The sequence below is a fragment of the Ruditapes philippinarum genome, unplaced genomic scaffold (genome assembly GCF_026571515.1).
Source record: "Ruditapes philippinarum isolate M1 unplaced genomic scaffold, ASM2657151v2 ctg813_1_1_1_1, whole genome shotgun sequence".
Taxonomy (NCBI): Eukaryota; Metazoa; Mollusca; class Bivalvia; order Venerida; family Veneridae; genus Ruditapes; species Ruditapes philippinarum.
Window position 1 is genome coordinate 118807 of NW_026864281.1, and position 19512 is coordinate 138318.

At 32.4% G+C, this 19512-nt stretch overlaps 1 protein-coding gene across 1 annotated transcript; it reads left to right on the forward strand.

Moving 5' to 3' along the window:
- The first annotated feature begins 17162 nt into the window (after window positions 1–17162).
- LOC132725053 (uncharacterized) lies at window positions 17163–18923 on the forward strand. The gene has a single exon (XM_060710039.1). The coding sequence runs from the start codon at window positions 17163–17165 to the stop codon at window positions 18921–18923; it is 1761 nt and encodes a 586-aa protein (XP_060566022.1).
- The last annotated feature ends 589 nt before the right edge of the window (window positions 18924–19512 follow it).

Genomic DNA, 19512 nt, shown 5'->3' on the forward strand with positions numbered 1-19512 from the left:
ATAAAAAGACAAATGCTCTTAAACATCATGAACTGCTGGATCAAGTAAGCATGCAGAGAAGCAGTACTTCTTCTATGAGGGGTCATACTAAATCTATACCAGAGATTTTTACACAGAGATGTTCTACACATAAGATAAGTTTATCAAGTTTTTCTGTCCCATGCATGAGACAGTTGGATGTACAGTCTGCATAACCATTGATCACAGAAATTGAAAAATAGATTATATACCTGAAAACAGTACAGGGATTGCAGAGAGTGTAGAATACAGCAATGTTATAAAGAAGTTGGACAAGAAAATGAAAGAGACTGATGCTGTTTTGATTAAAGCAGGACATAGGGACAAGTTTTTAGATCTTCAATATGATAACTTTATTACTGAAGTAGCAAAGCATCGAAAAAGGATTGACAATCGATTAGATGACCTTCAAAAGAAAGTAATTGAAATTGCAGGAAAAGAATATCCAAGGACAAAAAAATCATTCAAGAAGTAATAGATATATCGTTCAACAACAATCTATTCACGGTAGACGGATACAAGATGGAAAGAAGAGATCGAAATTCCCATGGTGGAGGGATTATGACTTTTGTTCGAGCTGATCTCCCCTTTAAACGTAGAAAGGACTTAGAATCAGATTCTCTAGAAGGTATTTGCTATGAACTAAGTTTATCTAGGCGGAAATGGGGAATATTATGTCTATATAGACAACCTTCTATGAACGACAATATTTTTGAACACAATATCACCAAATGTCTAGACAACCTGTATATAAACTTTGATCACATCATATGTATAGGAGATCTTAATTATGACATGTTAAAAAAAGATAAGTCAAAATGTATCAGTAATATTTGTGATAACTTTAATTTAGCCAATATAGTAAAAGAACCAACATGCTTTACAAAAAACCATTCACCTACTTTAATTGATGTAATACTTACAAATTCCAAAAATTTTCTTTGTAATACAATAAACTTCAATACTGGACTAAGTGACTGTCACAACATGATCTGTACTAGCATAAGAGAACATTGTGATCCTTTCAAAACCAAACCAATAAATTTTAGATCATATAAAAGTTTTAACCATGAAGATTTTAATAACGACCTGGAACAGGTACCATTTCATGTTGCTCATGTTTTTGACGACATTGATGACGTCTACTGGGCCCATGAGATGCTCCTTAAACAGGTCGTTAATGATCATGCCCCTGTGAAAGTAAAAAAACCCAGACGTTACCCTCCTCCTTATATGAACTCAAATTACAGAAAGGTCATCTTTAATACACGTCAGGCAAAAAACACCTTTCTCAAACACAAAAGTAATGAAAACTGGTTAAAATACAAGAAAATGAGAAACATGAAAACAAAGGTTAAAAGGGACTCAATCACTACATATTTTCACGAAAGGTGTGATGGCGGGCCAAAATCAAAAGATTTCTGGCCTACCATCAAGCCCTTCTTATCACAAAAACCTACTAATAAAACAGACAACCCAATAATACTGAGAAGTCAGATGGGAACTCTTATCTGACCAAGCCACAGTTGCCAACACACTTAACTCTTTCTATGTCAACATTGCAAAAAACATTGGTATAGAAGAAAATGAACAAGACACCTTTATACACCCAAGCATAGATAAAATAAATAACAACTGCCCAAAATCACAATTTACATTCAAAACTGGTCACTGAACAAGATATATCTAAGTCCATAAAAAGGTTAAATTCAAAAAAGGCTACTGGAGTTGATCAAATTCCACCAAAGGTCATAATTGCAGGCAAACCCTCCCTGGCCCGTCCCATTAGAGATTTATGTAATACTATGTTAAGTCAAGGTCAGTTCCCAGAAAATCTAAAACTTGCCCAAGTAACCCCAATTTTTTAAAAAGATGACCCCTATATAGAAAAAAATTATAGGCCAGTAAGTATTCTACCACCATGTCCAAATTATATGAAAGGGTTATCCATGACCAACTCTCAGGTTACTTTGAGGAAATTTTTCACCCTTATCTGGCAGCCTTCCGTAAATCATATGGCTGTCAGACTACGCTACTAAGGCTAGTGGAAGACTGGAAAAAGGCCCTTGATGAAAACATGTTCATCGGAGTAATACTAAATGGATTTATCAAAGGCATTCGACTGCCTTCCACATGATTTAATTATCCTTAAACTTAAGGCATATGGTCTGTCTGATAACGCTTGTAAACTTATGAGCAGTTATCTCCAAAAGCGGAAACAAAGGGTTAAACTAGGGGATTATACCAGCCAGTGGGATAATATTATTAAGGGTGTCCCTCAAGGATCAATATTAGGGCCCCTGGTCTTTAACATTTTCATTAATGATATATTTTACTTCATAGAAAAATCCAACCTTTATAATTATGCTGATGATAACACTTTGTCCTTCTGGCATAAAAATGCTACAGTTGTCAAATCTACCCTTGAGGATGAAAGTAATATCCTCATAGATTGGTTTAAATGTAATCAAATGCAGGCAAACCCTGAAAAGTTTCAAGCTATCTCAGTGGGGGTCAAGTCACATACTGAAATTAAGTCATTTGATATAAGCGGCAGCACTATCCCATGTGATGAACAGGTCAAATTACTAGGAGTAGATATTGACTATCAATTAAATTTTGATGCCCAGGTATCAGCCATTTGCCAAAAAGCCGCAAAACAGTTAAATGTCCTGCAAAGATTAAGTAAATTCCTCTCTGTACCTACCAGGCTTATCATATTCAAATCTTTTATCAGGTCCAATTTCAATTACTGTCCCATAGTGTGGCATTTCTGTAGTAAAGCCAACACAGACAAACTTGAAAACTCCAGTACAGGGCCTTACGCATTGTTTTCAATGATTTTACATCATCATATGAAAGTCTCCTTAATAAGGTTAAATTACCCACACTCCATCTAAGCAGGTTAAAAACAATTGCAATCGAGACTTTCAAGTGCTTACACAATATATCACCTAAATATATTCAAAACTTAGCCAAATTTAAGACCTCTGTTTACAATTGCAGGTATGACCATATTCTAGAAGTGCCTACAGTTCGAACCACCAGGTATGGACAGAACTCCTTTCGTTTTGAGGCTGCCCGGGTGTGGAACAGCCTCCCCAGTGACATCAGAAGAAGTAGAAAACTTCAAAGAATTTGGGGGGCTGGTTGGCACCTGGACAGGCCCAAAATGTAAGTGTTCAATGTGCCGCTTGTAGCCTTTTGTTAAACACATGTGTGTCTAACATGTGTTTGCATGTGATTAACATGTTTTTATATGTGCTTTTATGTATAGTCTTTAGATGTTGCAAATATTATACCAATAAATGTTTAATGTTACTTTTTATTTGCATTATGTGATAGTCCTTGTAATTTCATTGTTTTGTTTTATGTTTTTTTTTTTACTTATGTATGTCTTTATATATATATATATATATATATATATATCTATTATATTTCTTTTACAGGTATGTACATAGGTGTATATGTATATCTTATTTATGTATTCTTTTTCTTGTTACTTTTGTAGTTTTTAACTTATTTTTAATTTTTATTTTCTTAAATTCATATTCTTAGATGTGCTTATTTTTTATACATGTCTGTCTTTAACTAATATATAACTCTTTTACAGGAATGTACATTATTTATATATATATCTGTTATTTGTTTTATCTTGCTTGTAATTATTGTAACTTTTAAGCATGCATGGTGCTAAAATAACTTAAATCCATGTATTTAAATGTGCTTATGCTTATAATTTTTAGTTGCTTTAATATCTTACTTCCATGTACTTGAATTGTGCTTATGCTTATATTTTCTTTTTAGCTGCTTTACTTTTGTTTAGTTCATATACTATTGTTTGTCGGAAAATAGCTCATGAGCTAATGTTTTCTGTTTATATGTATCCGACGTAAAATAATTTTTCTTGTATCTTGTATCTTGTAATTGGTAAATGTAGTGACACTTCTAGTGGAGCAAAGAAAATGCAGAGCAGTTTACAAGACAACAAGGTATCAAAGCAGAATATACAACTGTATATAGATATTAAACAAGCTGAATCAAAACTCAAAACAGATGATATACACCTGACTGAGCAATCATTAGACAAAATAAATATACAATACAAGTTACAATATAATGACCACCTAGAAAAAATTATTGGTAAGCTGAATGCCTTTGGAAAAATAAGTTTCCCATCAAACCTTTCAAATAAAGAAATTTATTCAAATTGCCTGACATATGTTGATAAAATCAATATAAGAACTGATTCGGACAAAGCTATCTTCAAATGTAATTCCCTCAATCTACTAAGTCACATTCAACAAATAAAAACACAACTCAGTCTTACTTTCAATTTCAAATTGTAATTTGTAACCGAAGCACTTGGGTAACCGATGGTACAACAATTCATTAATTTCTGAATATAATTTAGCTATTGTTATATAAGACCCGTCTCTATATGTATCAGTCTTACTGCTTTCTATAAAAATTAACATGTATGTTTGAAAGAAAACAATATCAGACACTTAAATACTAAACAATTCTGAACTTCTCAAAAATCCAGAAAAGGCTAGAAGACACGCACAAATGATTCTCTGATTTTTTAAATTTTTTGAAGAATACAAATGATCATACATTTTTGATAATATGTCCCTTGTAAAAGGTTCTTTTTTCACTGTTGGTTTGCCCAGTAATCTTTTAGATGATTCTAAAATATTTGTAACTAACTTTGAATCAGTTGGCGATTTAAAGTCAAATAAATCATGAAACCATTTAACTGCATAAAAAGCAGAAATCACAGGACTTGGCGTATTTGCTGTCTGTATCAATGAAGCCAAATAAATTGCGAAAGGAAAAGCCTTAGCAGGAAAGATATCCCCACTCCCTAAACCATTACACTTTGTAGCAACCGCTTGATTATCCGAAAACCATTTAAAATTTTCATGAGCTAAAATATGAGCCAAGGACTGTAAAACCCTATACACAGCTTCAAGCTCTCTCCAAGTGGAAGAATAACTTGATTCTTTACAATTCCAATTACCATGGGGAACCCCATTTATACATGTAGTTAACACTTCATACACTGCATAACCCGTGCAGCTGGCATCAGAATATACTATTTTAGAAACCTTTTGATTCTGAAATATATCTCTGCTATTTATCAAACTAACGTTGGACTTCCAAAATAATAATTGTTCGACAGACTCTGAAGAAAGAGAAATATATGAATCACAGTGCTTCGCGGTAAGTACATCCGCGTCATGATCTGTGTCACGTGACCTAACACTACTGACATCGAAATAAGTTGACCAACAATACTGGCAATTTTTCGTACAGGAACCCGTCTATGAACTTTATGCATATTTAAAAGTTCAATTATAGTGTCATTTGCTTTAATCAATCTACGATCCGGAATATAAATGATACCCAAAACGGAATTTTATACAATTCCTAAATATTCCATAATCTGAACAGGGATCCAAATTGACTTCTGTGCGTTAGGTATAAAACCGAAAAGTAACAAATCTTTTTTAATATCGGACGAAAGCTTTTCCGTCTTATTAAAATCTGCATCGCACCCAAACCCATCGTCTAAAAACATAGAAACCATTTTTCCTTCACTACGCCACTTCTTAACAAGTGATATTGTAAACTTTGTAAAAATATAGCAAGCGCTTGATAATTCGAAATGAAGTACAAGAAACTTATAATACTTAACAATGCCGTTATCTGGCCATGCAAATCCTGGATCAACTTTTTTAGGGTAAGGAGATCCACATGTGTTTTATCGCTGGTCAACGTATTATTTATTGATGTAAACTTGAAATTGTATTTAAACGTTATCATACGTGAGCTGAAGTGTGCTTTCGCTTACAGAGACATATATATAGTTTGAGATACAGGTTATTTGTGCTAATTTCCAGAATCACCTGTTTTCGCGAAGTCACATGGCGGGTCGAGGCAGGAAAAAAGATGGAGGGGGCATGAGCCCAAAAGGCGTTTATATAGACGATATGGAGGCTCTTGTTGAGGCAGTGGGGAGGTTAGAAGGTAGTCTTGATAAACTTCAGGAATCAGTGGACAAATGTGTGTTAGCCGCTGACTTTGTAAAAGTAAAATTTGCTGTTAGAGTTAACCGTTATGAAATTGATAAACTAAATCAGTACTCAAGAAGGGAGAACGTGAGAATATTTGGTTTAGCTATTGATCAGGGCAAATCGCTTACTGGAACGATAATTTCTATGTTTAACCACATCGCTAGACTTGATGCCAAATGCAAGGACATCGAAAAGTCTACAGGGAAACACATGACGTGGAGACATAGCAATGGTAGTGTTGTCGATGAGACGGAAATAAATTTGAGTGTCTCCAACAACTTAGAAGAAGGATTGGATGAATCTTATACTCCATTCTCTGCTGCAGATATCAGTATTTGTCATCCGATTAAAGGGAAGAAACCGCATCATATTGTTAGATTTGTATCACGTAACAAGCTGATGGTGTTGTTTTCAATAAAGAAACGTTTATCAATCAGCCAAACGTACAAGGGAGTGTTCATATCTAATGATCTAACACCGTTGAGGCTGCGTTTAAAGGATTATATAAAGGAATCGGGGAAAGTTTCTAAACTTTACACTCGTGATGGTAACATTCACTGTTTATTCAAGAATAAAGATGAAGTTATCTCGTCACCAGATGATCTCTTTAAGATTGAGCTGCCAATTGACTTTAGAAAACTTGGTCTTGAAGCCTATGAATAGGAAAACGCAGAGGCTCAGTCTACTCGTAACCAGTTATGTTTGGGAATAAATGACCCTATTAGTTCAACTTCATTTATTTTTTGTTCTAGTTATAACTTGACCGGTGGTCAAGACTGTTCAACAAATAACGATTCCAATAAGTTTATTCCATTTGATATAGTTTCTAACCAGGGTGATGATGGAATCAAGTTGTCTTGTAGTAAAAATGACAATATTAATAAACAGTTATCGCACGTTGATTTTTATTACCATAATAGTGATATAGGGGCATGTAGTATGAACTCAAAATATGACTCTAATCAAGTTAATATATGTGTATCTGCTGACAAGGATTCTACTTTAAGTAATCATGATGATAAACAGTTACCGAATAACATTGACTTGGGCCAAGTGAATCAAAATCAGTGGAACAATGATAATTCTAGTCATATAGATCAGTGTTTAATAAATATTCAACCTTGTTCGAGTACAAGTTACTCAAGTCAGTTAAAATCATCACTTGTTAACTCTAGTGATTTAAGTAAGCTTAATTCTTTTAATAATTGTGATGATATTTCACATGATCATGTATATGGTATGTCTAATATTTCTAATATTACAAAATGTTGTTCTATAAATGTATGTGGACTTAGATCTAAACTTGTAATTCCAGACTTCATTAATTTTGTTGAAAAATACGATATATTTTTTGTTTCTGAAACTAAATTAGATGCATATGACACTGTTTGTATGAAAGACTATGTTTTCTTTCACAAATTTCGAGATAATTGCCGTAATAAATCGGGGGGAGTGGGAGTTTTTATCAAGAAATCTTTGTCCACAAAGTTAACTGTGTTAGATTGTAGCTCTGAGAATTTTTTATTTTTAAAATGTAAAGATTCTGATGTCATCTTTGGGAATGTTTATATTCCTCCTGAAGGTTCTCATTATAGCTCTCTTGAATTATTTGAAAGCTTAGAAAGTTGTATTATTGATTTGAAAAACAAATTTGCAAACTGTTTATTCTGTATTTTTGGTGATTTCAATGCAAGAACTGGTGCCTTGAGTGATTTTGTTGACTTTGATAAGTATGTAATTAATGAAAATTTTGATGATATTACCATGCAACATATAGTTATGAATAACCTTGATGAGCTTGGTTTCCCTGTTGAACGTTTTTCTTGTGACAGCAAATTTAATAATTATGGCCAGAGACTTATTCAGTTGTGTAAATCTACAAATATCTTTATTGGTAATGGTAGATGTGGTAATGATGCATATATTGGTAGAAACACATGTAATAAAGGTAATGGTAGCTTGATTGATTATTTGCTTATGTCAGGAATTTTGTTCCCATGTATAACATATTTTAATGTTTTGCAATTTGATCCAATTTTATCTGATGTGCATTGTGCATTGGAATTTTGTTTTAACTTGAACATTATACCAGATTGTAATGTTATGGATGCAAGTATCAAATCTAAAGATGATGTTTGTTATAGGCCTGTGTGGAATTCTAATTTAAGTGCTAGTTATAAGCATAAGTTTGATAGCACATCTGTATCAAATTTATTGGATGAGCTTAAAGAGGTTTGTGAAAATCGTCATTTTGATGTAAATGTTGTTAATCATTTGACCGGTAAAGTGTCTGGTATTTTAACTGATGCAGCTGTAAGTTGTGATCTTATAAAGAAAAACGTTAATCATAGGAAGTCTTAGAAAAACAATAAGATTTGGTTTGATAGTGATTGTAAAAATGCTCGTATTCAATATATGAATTATAAAAACATGTATAGCAGGAACCCTACTGCAGAAAATAAAGATAGTTTAGTTTGTAGTAGCCGACAGTATAAAAAAGAAGTTAAGAAAAAGTTTAGAGCATATCAGAAAAGCATTGTTTATAAAATTTAAGGTTTAAAAAATAAAGATCCTAGATCTTATTGGAGTCTATTGAACAAATATTCAGGTGAGCGGAAGGAAGTTATTAACAAAGTAACAACTGAGGCTTTTTTTGATCATTTTAGTAAATTGAATGAGGTTGACACTCAAGTTGACATTGATGACTTTGATATAACTAATGTCTCGTCAAATAACTCTGATTTAGATAAACCATTTACTGTATTAGAAATACGTAAAGCTATTATTTCATTGAAAAACAATAAAGCATCATCTTCCTTTGATCATGTATTGAATGAATATCTGAAGAATGTACCCGACAGCATGTTTGATGTGTTTTGTTATTTGTTTAATATTATTTTAGATTCTGGAATTTTTCCTGAAGTTTGGAGTAAAGGGATTATTTTACCAATATACAAAAACATGGGTAACATAGACGACCCAGATAATTATAGGGGAATTACTATACTTAGTTGTTTTGGGAAACTTTTCACAAATGTTCTTAACTCTAGACTCAATAATTTTTTAGAAAGTAATAATATTCTCTGTGAAGAACAAGCTGGATTTAGGAAAAAGTATAGCACTACTGATCATATATTTTCTCTGAAAACTTTGATTGATTTATATCTGTCTAAAGGTAAAAAGTTATATTGTTCTTTTATTGATTATAGAAAGGCTTTTGATAGCATAAATAGAACTGCACTTTGGCAGAAATTAATTAGCAATAATGTTGATGGTAAATGTATAAAGATCATTTATAACATGTATTTACAAGCTAAATCTTGTGTTAAAATTAATTCTTTTAGTCATATGTCGGAATTTTTTTACAAGTCATACAGGCGTTCGTCAGGGTGAAAATTTATCTCCCATATTGTTTTCTTTATTTTTAAATGATTTAAACTATTTCCTGTCACAACATTTTAATGGTCTGGATCTACTATCAAACATTGTAAATGATACCCTGAGTGATTCTGATGTTGAAATGTATTTTAAATTGTATAATCTTTTATATGCTGATGACACTGTTATATTTGCTGAGTCTGCTGAAGAACTGCAAAAAGCACTAGATGCAATGTCAAATTATTGTCAATTATGGCATTTACAAGTTAATCCTAGTAAAACTAAAATTGTTTTTTTTTTTGTAAAAGTAAAAGAGGTTTATGTAATAGTCCAGCCTTTAGTTTTGAAGGTAATTTGCTGGAAATTGTTGATGATTTTTCATATCTGGGTGTTAAGTTCTCTTATAATGGTAAATTTGCTTAAACAAAGAATCATTTATTAGAACAGGCAAGGAAGGCTATGTTTTCAATTATAGTTAAGGCTAGAAAATTGGATTTGCCTATCAGTATGCAAATTCATTTATTTGATAGCATGGTAGCACCTATATTGTTATATGGTAGCGAAGTGTGAGGAATTGAAAATGTGAATATGATAGATAGATTTCAATTAAAATTTTATAAACTCATATTAAATTTGAAACAAAGTACTCCAAATTGTATGCTTTATGGAGATTTAGGGATATTACCTTTATCTATTCATATAAAAAGTAGAGTTTTGTGCTTTTGGAATAAGATTTTAAGTAGCAAACAAGAATCAATAAGCCACATATTGTATGATATGTCACACTCTTTGTATTGTAGAAATGTGTTGAAACTCCCATGGATGAATAGTGTTTGTAAATTATTAGATTCACTGGGTTTATCAAATTTTTGGATTAATAATGTTGCCACTTCTCTTCCATTGTTTAAGAAAATTGTTAAAAATAGACTGAAAGATCAGTTCATTCAAAATTGGCATAGTGAAATGTCACAATCAAGTAAATGTCTGAATTATAGAATGTACAAAAGTGAATTCAGATTTGAAAAGTATTTAGATATTTTACCATCTCATTTAGCTTTGGTACTATTGCGCTTTAGATGTATGAACCATAAAATGCCTATTGAGTCTGGTAGATTTTGTAATATACCAAGAGAATTAAGAGTGTGTAATTTATGCAATCACTTGGTGATGAATATCATTATTTATTTAATTGTCAATTCTTTAATACTGATAGAGAAAAATATATTACTAGAGAGTATAGTACTAATGTTAATTCAATCAAGTTTTCTATGTTAATGAATAGCACAGATAGGAGTATATTGTTAAAACTTGCAGTATTCTGTAAAAAAATTATTTCAGCATTTAAGTAACTGATAACTAAGCTTATTTTCATAATGTAACATTTTCATTTTTGATTTATATTTGCCATGTAATACATCAGCATATTTCGTGGATATCTCTTTATATGTCATACTATATGTATATATTATTGTATATGTGACTGATGCCTCTATGAGGCCCAGCATTTTCAATAAACTGTTCAAACTGAAATTATGTGTGGGGCTGATAAATATCAATGAAATGATATGCACTCGTTAAATCAAATTAAGTATCTTCCCCATTGCCTCTAGTTTTTATTTCTTTGATTAACCCCCCCCCCTTCCCCCGGTCTCCTGTCCCCTTCCCCTTTGTGGGCCTATTATTATTTTCTTTGAATTCCTAATCAGTTACAAATTATTTATCATTTAATGATTAACGTGTCGTTGCCCTGTCCTTTTTATGTTTGGGGTCCGCCTGGGCTCCGTGCCATTGGTTCTTGTTGCTGGGTCATATGGGGGTTGCGTTCATTGAACGCCGCCTTTCCTTGTTGATCTTGTTTTTCATATTTTGAGTAAATAAACACCTTCTCGAATATATGAAAGTACTACTTTTAAATCTTTAAATTTAACAGATTGTTTCAAAAGAGACAATTCGCAAATCAAGAATAAGTCTTTTTTTACCAGATCTTAATGGATTTACAATATATGGAATAACAGAACATCTTTTAATTAAAGATCTATCTAACAAATCTTGAATAGCTTCATTTACAAAATCTGATTCCAACAAAGCTGATTTATTATTTTTGCAAACTGTTTTAGGCGGAGTTGAATACAACGGCAATTTATAACCATTCTTTATGGTATCTAAAATAAAATCACTTGAACCTATACAACGCCAAAATTGAAAATGTTCTTTTAATCTTCCTTTCACAATTATATGTTTTTGACCCTGTTCATACTCGTAATAATTGTGCGTAAACTTATCAAGATTATAAAAATACTCATCTTTGAAGAAGTCTTCATGAGAAGGATTTTGCTCACACTTTTTACTTTCCACTGGATGACTGGTTCCCGGCTGGGACTGATGGACGGGTGATGTTTGGACAATTCTTTCGGAAGTGGTTATATTCGCCGCAGGCAAAGCAGGGCCCAAGTAAACCTGAGTTATACCCAAATGGTTGCATGTAGCTTCTTGAACTGAAGTTGTTGGATGAGCCACGAAAAGACTTCCCTCTAGGAAACGTTGATATGGGTTGATAACGAAAATCATTCGTACTTGAAAACTTAGCACCAGTGTAAGAACCAGCATCGTCACGAGAATAGGATGACGTGGCCGCACCCTTGCCACGTGAGCTTGAACGTTTGCGCTTAAGAGCTCGAGCCTCAGCCTTGTAGAGTTTGCTTTCGTCTTCTGAATCACTAGCGACGGGATTTGTTTCATACTGTCTCATAGTTTCCCAGCCGCCTGATGAAGTATCTGCGATGCGTATCAATTTGTTTCGTTTTTTAAACTTGCCTGATAGTTCTAGACAAAGCTCTTTAGAATAGTCAAACTTCTGATTATCTATAGCCCAAACTAACTGCTCTACTGTATTACTTATGTCACTATTAAATTCATATTGGATCTTGTTACCTTGAAAACGCCAAGAAATGTCCCTATCGGTTTTCAACACCTTCACTTCGTTAACGACACTTTGAGAATTTCCTTGAACTTCTGCACGCAGAGCTCTTACTTCTTCCCGCTGCTGCCTTACTCCAAACAAAATTCTCTTGAAGAATTCTTTGGCTGTAGAATAGCAGAACTAGTTTCGTCATTTTCATGTACATGTACAAATAACTTCTGTTGTGTTAAGTACGTAAAATTTAACGATGTAAACCTGTCGGTTACCCAAAAGTGAATGAACTTACACAGACTGAAATACTGCACGAAAATATCGTGCACTCATGTCTAGCTTTACTAAATATCCTGACGATGACTACGTTACCTTAAGGGAAAATACTTTCCTTCTAATTCGTTCCTCAAACGAAAGAAATTATATTGTCATAGAATGTGTTGTGCTTAGCTCCAACAAAATTGTCCTGATTGATAGTTCCCACATTTAGAAGCTGAAAGTTGTAGATACCGATGGTAAAACTGTGATAGAGGAAAAAGTGATGGATCCACCTCCCTTTAGAGTCACAGCACTACCATATGATCAGATAGCTGTGACAATTCCAAAGAAGAAAGAAATATTAATAATGTCAGTGTCCAGTGATTACATATTATCAAGGTCATCTTTATGCTCTTTGCAAGAATCCACATTGCATCTTAAAAGTTGATATGCAAGGTAAAGTATTGAACAAACTAGTTGAAAATTGTGAAGTTTCTTTTGAAACAACATGCATTGAAAGCAACAGAGAGATGACATGTTGTATTATTTTGAAAACAAAAGGGGTTTTACTTACACAAGTGATTATGCTAACCAGACAATTGTTCGCATGAATTTGAACGGAGAGGTTTCTGCTGAATACAAAGTAACTTTAAGTCAAACTGTTGTAGACATGGTAGTATTAGATGATGGATCTCTGCTGGTATGTGTTAATACAAGTCCTGACTTCTATCGTATATCACAGGATTTCAAGGAATTCTATGCTGTAGAGACAGTGTCCACTGACACACATTCAATCTGTTACAATAGAAATCTACAGAAGATTTATACTGGCTCATTCAGCAGTAACCTATTGAAAGTTTATGAGTTGAAGTTATAAAATCAGCTTCTGATGCAAAGCAGAACAAAACTTTTGCTGACAATAAGCATGTTAATGCCACATATTCAGTTCTTACTTCTGTTTAAATTAGTTCTCATACCTTATATTCAATTCTTATTTCTATACGCATGTTTATGGTGTGCATTATATTAAATATTGCTCTTTTTATAGGGAATGGAATTTGGGATAATTTTATGTTTTCACCAATATATGATCCAAATGGTTCAATACATTTCTGTTTGTTTTAAAGCCATTTGTGCAAAATGTCTTCTTCATCATCTCTGTGACATCACTAATCATGTTATTGTTTTAAAAATAAATTGGTCCTTATAAAATTAATGAACCATTAACAATAATAGACAAAACACCATCAATAGACAAAATGTCTCAGTCAGCCCGCATAGCTCAATCGCTTAGAGCGTGAAACTTGTATCTGTGGGTTCCATTCCCAGAATGGCCAACTAAAAAATTACTAAAACAGTCTTTAGGATGAGACTTTCCATCGAAGCCCCATGTATTGGTGCTTAAACACTTAACACGCTAAAGAACTCGGTGAAGCTTCTGAATTTAGGATATCTTTCTGCATCTGTATCTTGCACTATCCTCCAAGGTCTAAAATGACTAATTAATACTCTTCTAAACGACTTGCGCATATGGGAAACCGATGGCGAATATTAAATAAATAAATAAATAAATACACATAACAGCCAATGTATAAAAAAAAGGGAAAGTACATAACATATCACGAACGTTTTATTACAAATAAAGATCTTTCAGTGGAAACAATTTAACTCAAATGAAGATTGTTTCTTTCCTTTAATATATTTGTTATAAGTATGTGCTAAAACTTACTGGTGTTAAGTGCATACAGATTATCTTCAATTATAACAATATACTATGATGAAAAGAACAATTAAAGATTTTAATCCAATTATTTATTCAATATTTTTTTCATCTAGATACATTAAAGGTAAAACTATGTTAATAAAGATAAAACTCTGGAACACAAGCTTCAACAATAAATGTTTAAATATAACAAATTTTAAAAACGTGAAACGTAATATTTTATTTTCAAAGAATGCATAGAACAAAAAGATAAATAAAAGTGTTTTTTAACATGTATTTTGGGTAAATATTCCACGAGTACAAAGCACAAATGTTATAATTGATGTATAATGTTACTCACATATATTCTGTATTAAATGTTAGATGCTTTTTTGTTGATAAGTGTTAAATATGTCAAGCATTCTTTTGTTTTGTTTTGATCAATATAGTTTTTGAAAAGAGGAAACACTATGTGCCACGTCTTTTTTCCTCCTTTTTTCATTAATCTGTTCTTAATGAATTTCTCTATATTATCATAATTTTCTTTTTCATCTATGATAATAATTATAGTTGAATATATGATTTTCTATACAATTTCTGTATTAGATGAAAGTTGATAATTAGTGTTGAATGATGGTGAAGTGAGATTGTCATAGTAAATACCATGTGATGGAAGTTTCAAATTCCTAAAATTAGACCATCAAGTTTCAAAAACATTTTGATCAGGGTAAGTAAATCTGCCAGTCTGTTAGGTATTTTGTCAAGTTGCCACACAAGAGTTATCATCCCTTTTGACAATCACATCTTCAAAGATTTTAATGAGTCCGAGAATTAGTAATGTGAATAGTTTTCAGGTAATATATAGCAACATAGAAAATAGCATGATTAATGTAAAAGAATAATTGACAGAGTTCATTTATCAAAGTTCATGGAATTAGATTAATCTTCTTTTGTGTGACTAACAGTAAGTCTATAGATTTTCAGCCTCCAGGCATGGTATTTTGTTTAATAATAATGTAATATAGACAGTATAGTGAACAATTGATGATTCATAAGTAATTACAGTATTTGTTAATTTTCACTCACTTCCCTGCTTATAATCCTGTGTCTATAATTAGGCATTTTTGGGACTTTATGGTCTTTAGTTAGGTATTTTGACTTTGTTGTTCATGTTGTTACTATGAGTAAAAATATAATGAAATATAACACTCTGTTTGATTTATATACGACGTGTTGATGACTTAATCATGTAGGTTTTATATTATAGTGATTCATGCTGATTCTGTAATATTTTGAATCTGTTTCATTTTAAAATGAGAGCAGATGTAATATTATTAGTGTCATTTGTCTGTGTCTATTTCATAATGGTAGATTTAGTAATGGCTATTACATTTAAAATAATCACTTCTTTAAACATCTTCATTTCCTTTAATCAAAATAAAGAAATTGAAAAGTGAAACAGTTTATTTTTATTAATGACCCTGGTATATACATGTCCCATCTGTCATTCTTTACTTCCATATGGGAGTGTCTGTGGCCTTGTGGTATTCAATCCACTTGCCCCTCATTGCTGTTGGTTCAAATCCCCACAGGTATTTTAATTTTTTCAAGTGAGGAAGCTATCCAGCTAGCTTATAGAATGTCATTGGTTCTACTCTACTGAAACTATGCACAGACTTGCACCTGTGTCTTCCTCCAAGAGTAAAGCTGAAAAGTTGCCATATGACCTATAGTGTTGTGGTGTAATGTAAAACTCAACAACAAAAAAGACAAAACCTCCATATGGATGGTTTCTAATAGCTTTAGTGCAATATATGGGGCAAAAAGTCAACAAAGAGTTCTTGCCCCTAACAAATTCGGTTCAAATCATGTTTAATATTAAAAAAAAATACACTGCTAGGTTTACATTTTAGCCTAATTGTTCTTAAATTTCATTCATTGGATAAAATTTGGTAATCTGTAATGTATCATCATGAGAGATATATGTATATTAACAATTACAAAATATCCTGTCATATCCTGTAAAATTCAGTATTAAGTTTTAAAAGTTCAGTAGTCTACACACATTAAGCTGGTATATTGAAGATCTTATTTTACAAGTGTACTCAGTAGATCATACATTTCCATGGCAACCATGTGCATGATGTTGTTTCATACAGAGAAGTAATGTGAAGACTTTGTATGTTTTTTTAGATTTATTTTGTTTCCATGTATCAACAACAAGCTAAGATGAAAGAATCTGAAAAAAAACATTAGAATATAAATCTACTTCGAGTTAATTTTTATCCCACAAAAATGTAATGCTATGTCTATAAACTACTTTTGTAATTCAATTATTGTGTATTGTATAGACAGAATATCATAAAGTTTTTTTATGGTATATCAATTGTGATAGTATACAGCTTATCGGATTTAATCCAATAAACATGACATTGTGTATACCCTATCTATTACTGATCAGCTATACTAAACTATAGAACACTAAAATAGTATATCAGTAACCCATGACGACTTCTATTGTAAAGTTATTGATTTTTACCATGAGATGAGCTGATGATACGACAGAAATTGTGTAACTACCTGGCAAAATTAATTGCCCAGTTAAAGAGATAGGTTGAATTAGGTCAATAGTTAAAGGGCACAATATGTTACGCCTGCCTTAACACTAGAATGGCGGGAATATTAGAGAAAATTAATAAGTTGTCGAATCAATATGTCTATAAATGGATATTATTATCAATGACAGATTGGTTATTTTGATGTTAATCTAAAAAAGGACAACTAAAAAAGGACAACTACGTCGATATTTGTGATCATGGCAGAGTCTGGGCATAAACAGTCTGATTTAAGTGAATCAGTTTTAAAGAGTTCAGCAGAGGATTTTGATCACAAATGTGTGCCTTGTCTATCATCTGATAAACAAATTGTTGAAGCAACTGGATTTTGTGTGACATGTCAGGAGTTTCTGTGCAGAGAATGCTTCAAGTTTCATAAAAAGACGAAAGCTCTTAAACATCATGAACTGCTTGATGAAGGAAACATACCGAGGGGCAGTCCTTCTTACACGAAGGAACATATTAGATCTATACCGGAGATTTTCACACAGAGATGTTCAATGCATAAGAATGAATTTATTAAGTTTTTCTGTCCCATGCACGAGACTGTTGGGTGTACAGTCTGCATGACCATTGGTCATAAAACTTGCAAAATAGATTATATACCTGAAAACTGTACAGGAATTGCAGAGAGTGTAGAATATAGCAACGTTATACGGAAGTTGGACAAGAAAATAAAAGAAACTGATGCGGTTTTGATAAAAGCAGGACAAAGGGACAAGTCTTTAGATCTTCAATATGATAACTTTATCACTGAAGTAACAAAACATCGAAAAAGAATTGACAATCGATTAGATGAACTTCAAGAGAAAGTAATAGAAATTGCAGGAAAAAGGAGATCCCAGGACAAAAAAGCCCTTGAAGAAGTAATTGGTAATTGTAGTGACACTTCGAGTGAAGCCAAGAAAACGCAGAGCAGTTTGCAAGACAACAAGGCATCAAAGCAGAATATACAACTGTATATAGATATTAAACAAGCTGAATTAAAACTCAAAACAGATGATATACACCTGGCTGAGCAATCATTAGATAAAATAAATGTACAATACAAGTTTCAACATAATGAGGACCTAGAAAAAATGATTGGTAACCTGAATGCCTTTGGAAAAATAAGTTTCCCGTCAAAACTTTCGAATAAAGAAATTTATTCAAATTGCCTGACATATGTTGATAAAATCAATATAAGTACTGATTCAGACAAAAATTTCTTCAAATGTAATGTCATAGGATGTGCTGTGCTTAGCTCCAACAAAATTGTCCTGATTGATAGTTCCCACAATCAGAAGCTGAAAGTTGTAGATACAGATGGTAAAACTGTGATAGAGGAAAAAGTGATGGACGCACCTCCATCTGGAATCACAGCAATACCAAATGATCAGATAGCTGTGATAATTCCAAAGAAGGAAGAAATATTGATAATGTCAGTGTCCAATGAAATTTCATTGGTGCGAGAGTTTAAACTGAGGGAAGAGTGCCATTTTATTACATATTGTCAAGGTCATCTCTATGCTCTTTGCAAGAATCCACATTGCATATTAAAAGTTGATATGCAAGGTAAAGTGTTGAAAAAACTAGCTGAAAATTGTGAAGTTTCTGTTATAACAAAATGCATTAAAAGCAACAGAGAAGAAGACATGCTGTATTATTTTAGTTCCACTAAAAACTTAAGTGGTGATACTGACAGGAAAATCGTTCGCATGAATTTGAATGGAGAGGTTTCTGCTGAATACAAAATAACTAGTAATATTGAAGACATGGTAGTATTAGATGATGGATCTCTGTTAGTATGTGTTAATTCAAGTCCTGACTTCTATCGTATATCAGGGGATTTGAAGGAATGCCATGCTGTAGAGACAGTTTCCACTGACACTTATTCAATCTGTTACATTAGAAATTTAAAGAAGATTTATACTGGCTCATTCAGCAGTAACCTGTTGAAAGTTTATTATTTGAAGTTATAAAAATCAGGTCCCGATGCCAGGCAGAACAAAACTTTTGCAGACAATAAGCATGTTAATGCCAGATATTCAATTCTTACTTCTATAAAAGATTAATATCTAAATTAGTTGCCATACCTTATATTCAATTCTTATTTCTATATACATGTTTATGGGGTACATTATATTAAATATTGCTACTTTTATAATGAAAGAAATTTGAGATTATTTTGTTTTATCACTATTCTACACCAATATATGACCCAGATGATTTAACATACTTCTCTTAGTTTTTAAGGTCATTCGTGCTAAAAGCTCTTCTTCATCATCTCTGTAACATCACAACTCATATTGTTGTTTTAAAAATAAATTGGTCCTTATAAAATTAATGAACCATTGACAATAATAGACAAAACACCATCAATAGACAAAATGTCTCAACCAGCCCGCGTAGCTCAATCGCTAAGAGCGTGAAACTTGTATGTGGGTTCAATTCCTAGAATGGACAACTAAAAAAATTACTAAAACAGTCTTTCGGATGAGACTTTTAATCGAGGCCCCATTTAACACGCTAAAGAACTATGAGAAGCCTCTGAATTTTGGACATCTTTCT

What these genes read in the sequence shown, in the direction of transcription:
- LOC132725053 (XM_060710039.1), top strand. Translation starts at nt 17,163, where the DNA reads ATGGCAGAGTCTGGGCATAAACAGTCTGATTTAAGTGAATCAGTTTTA.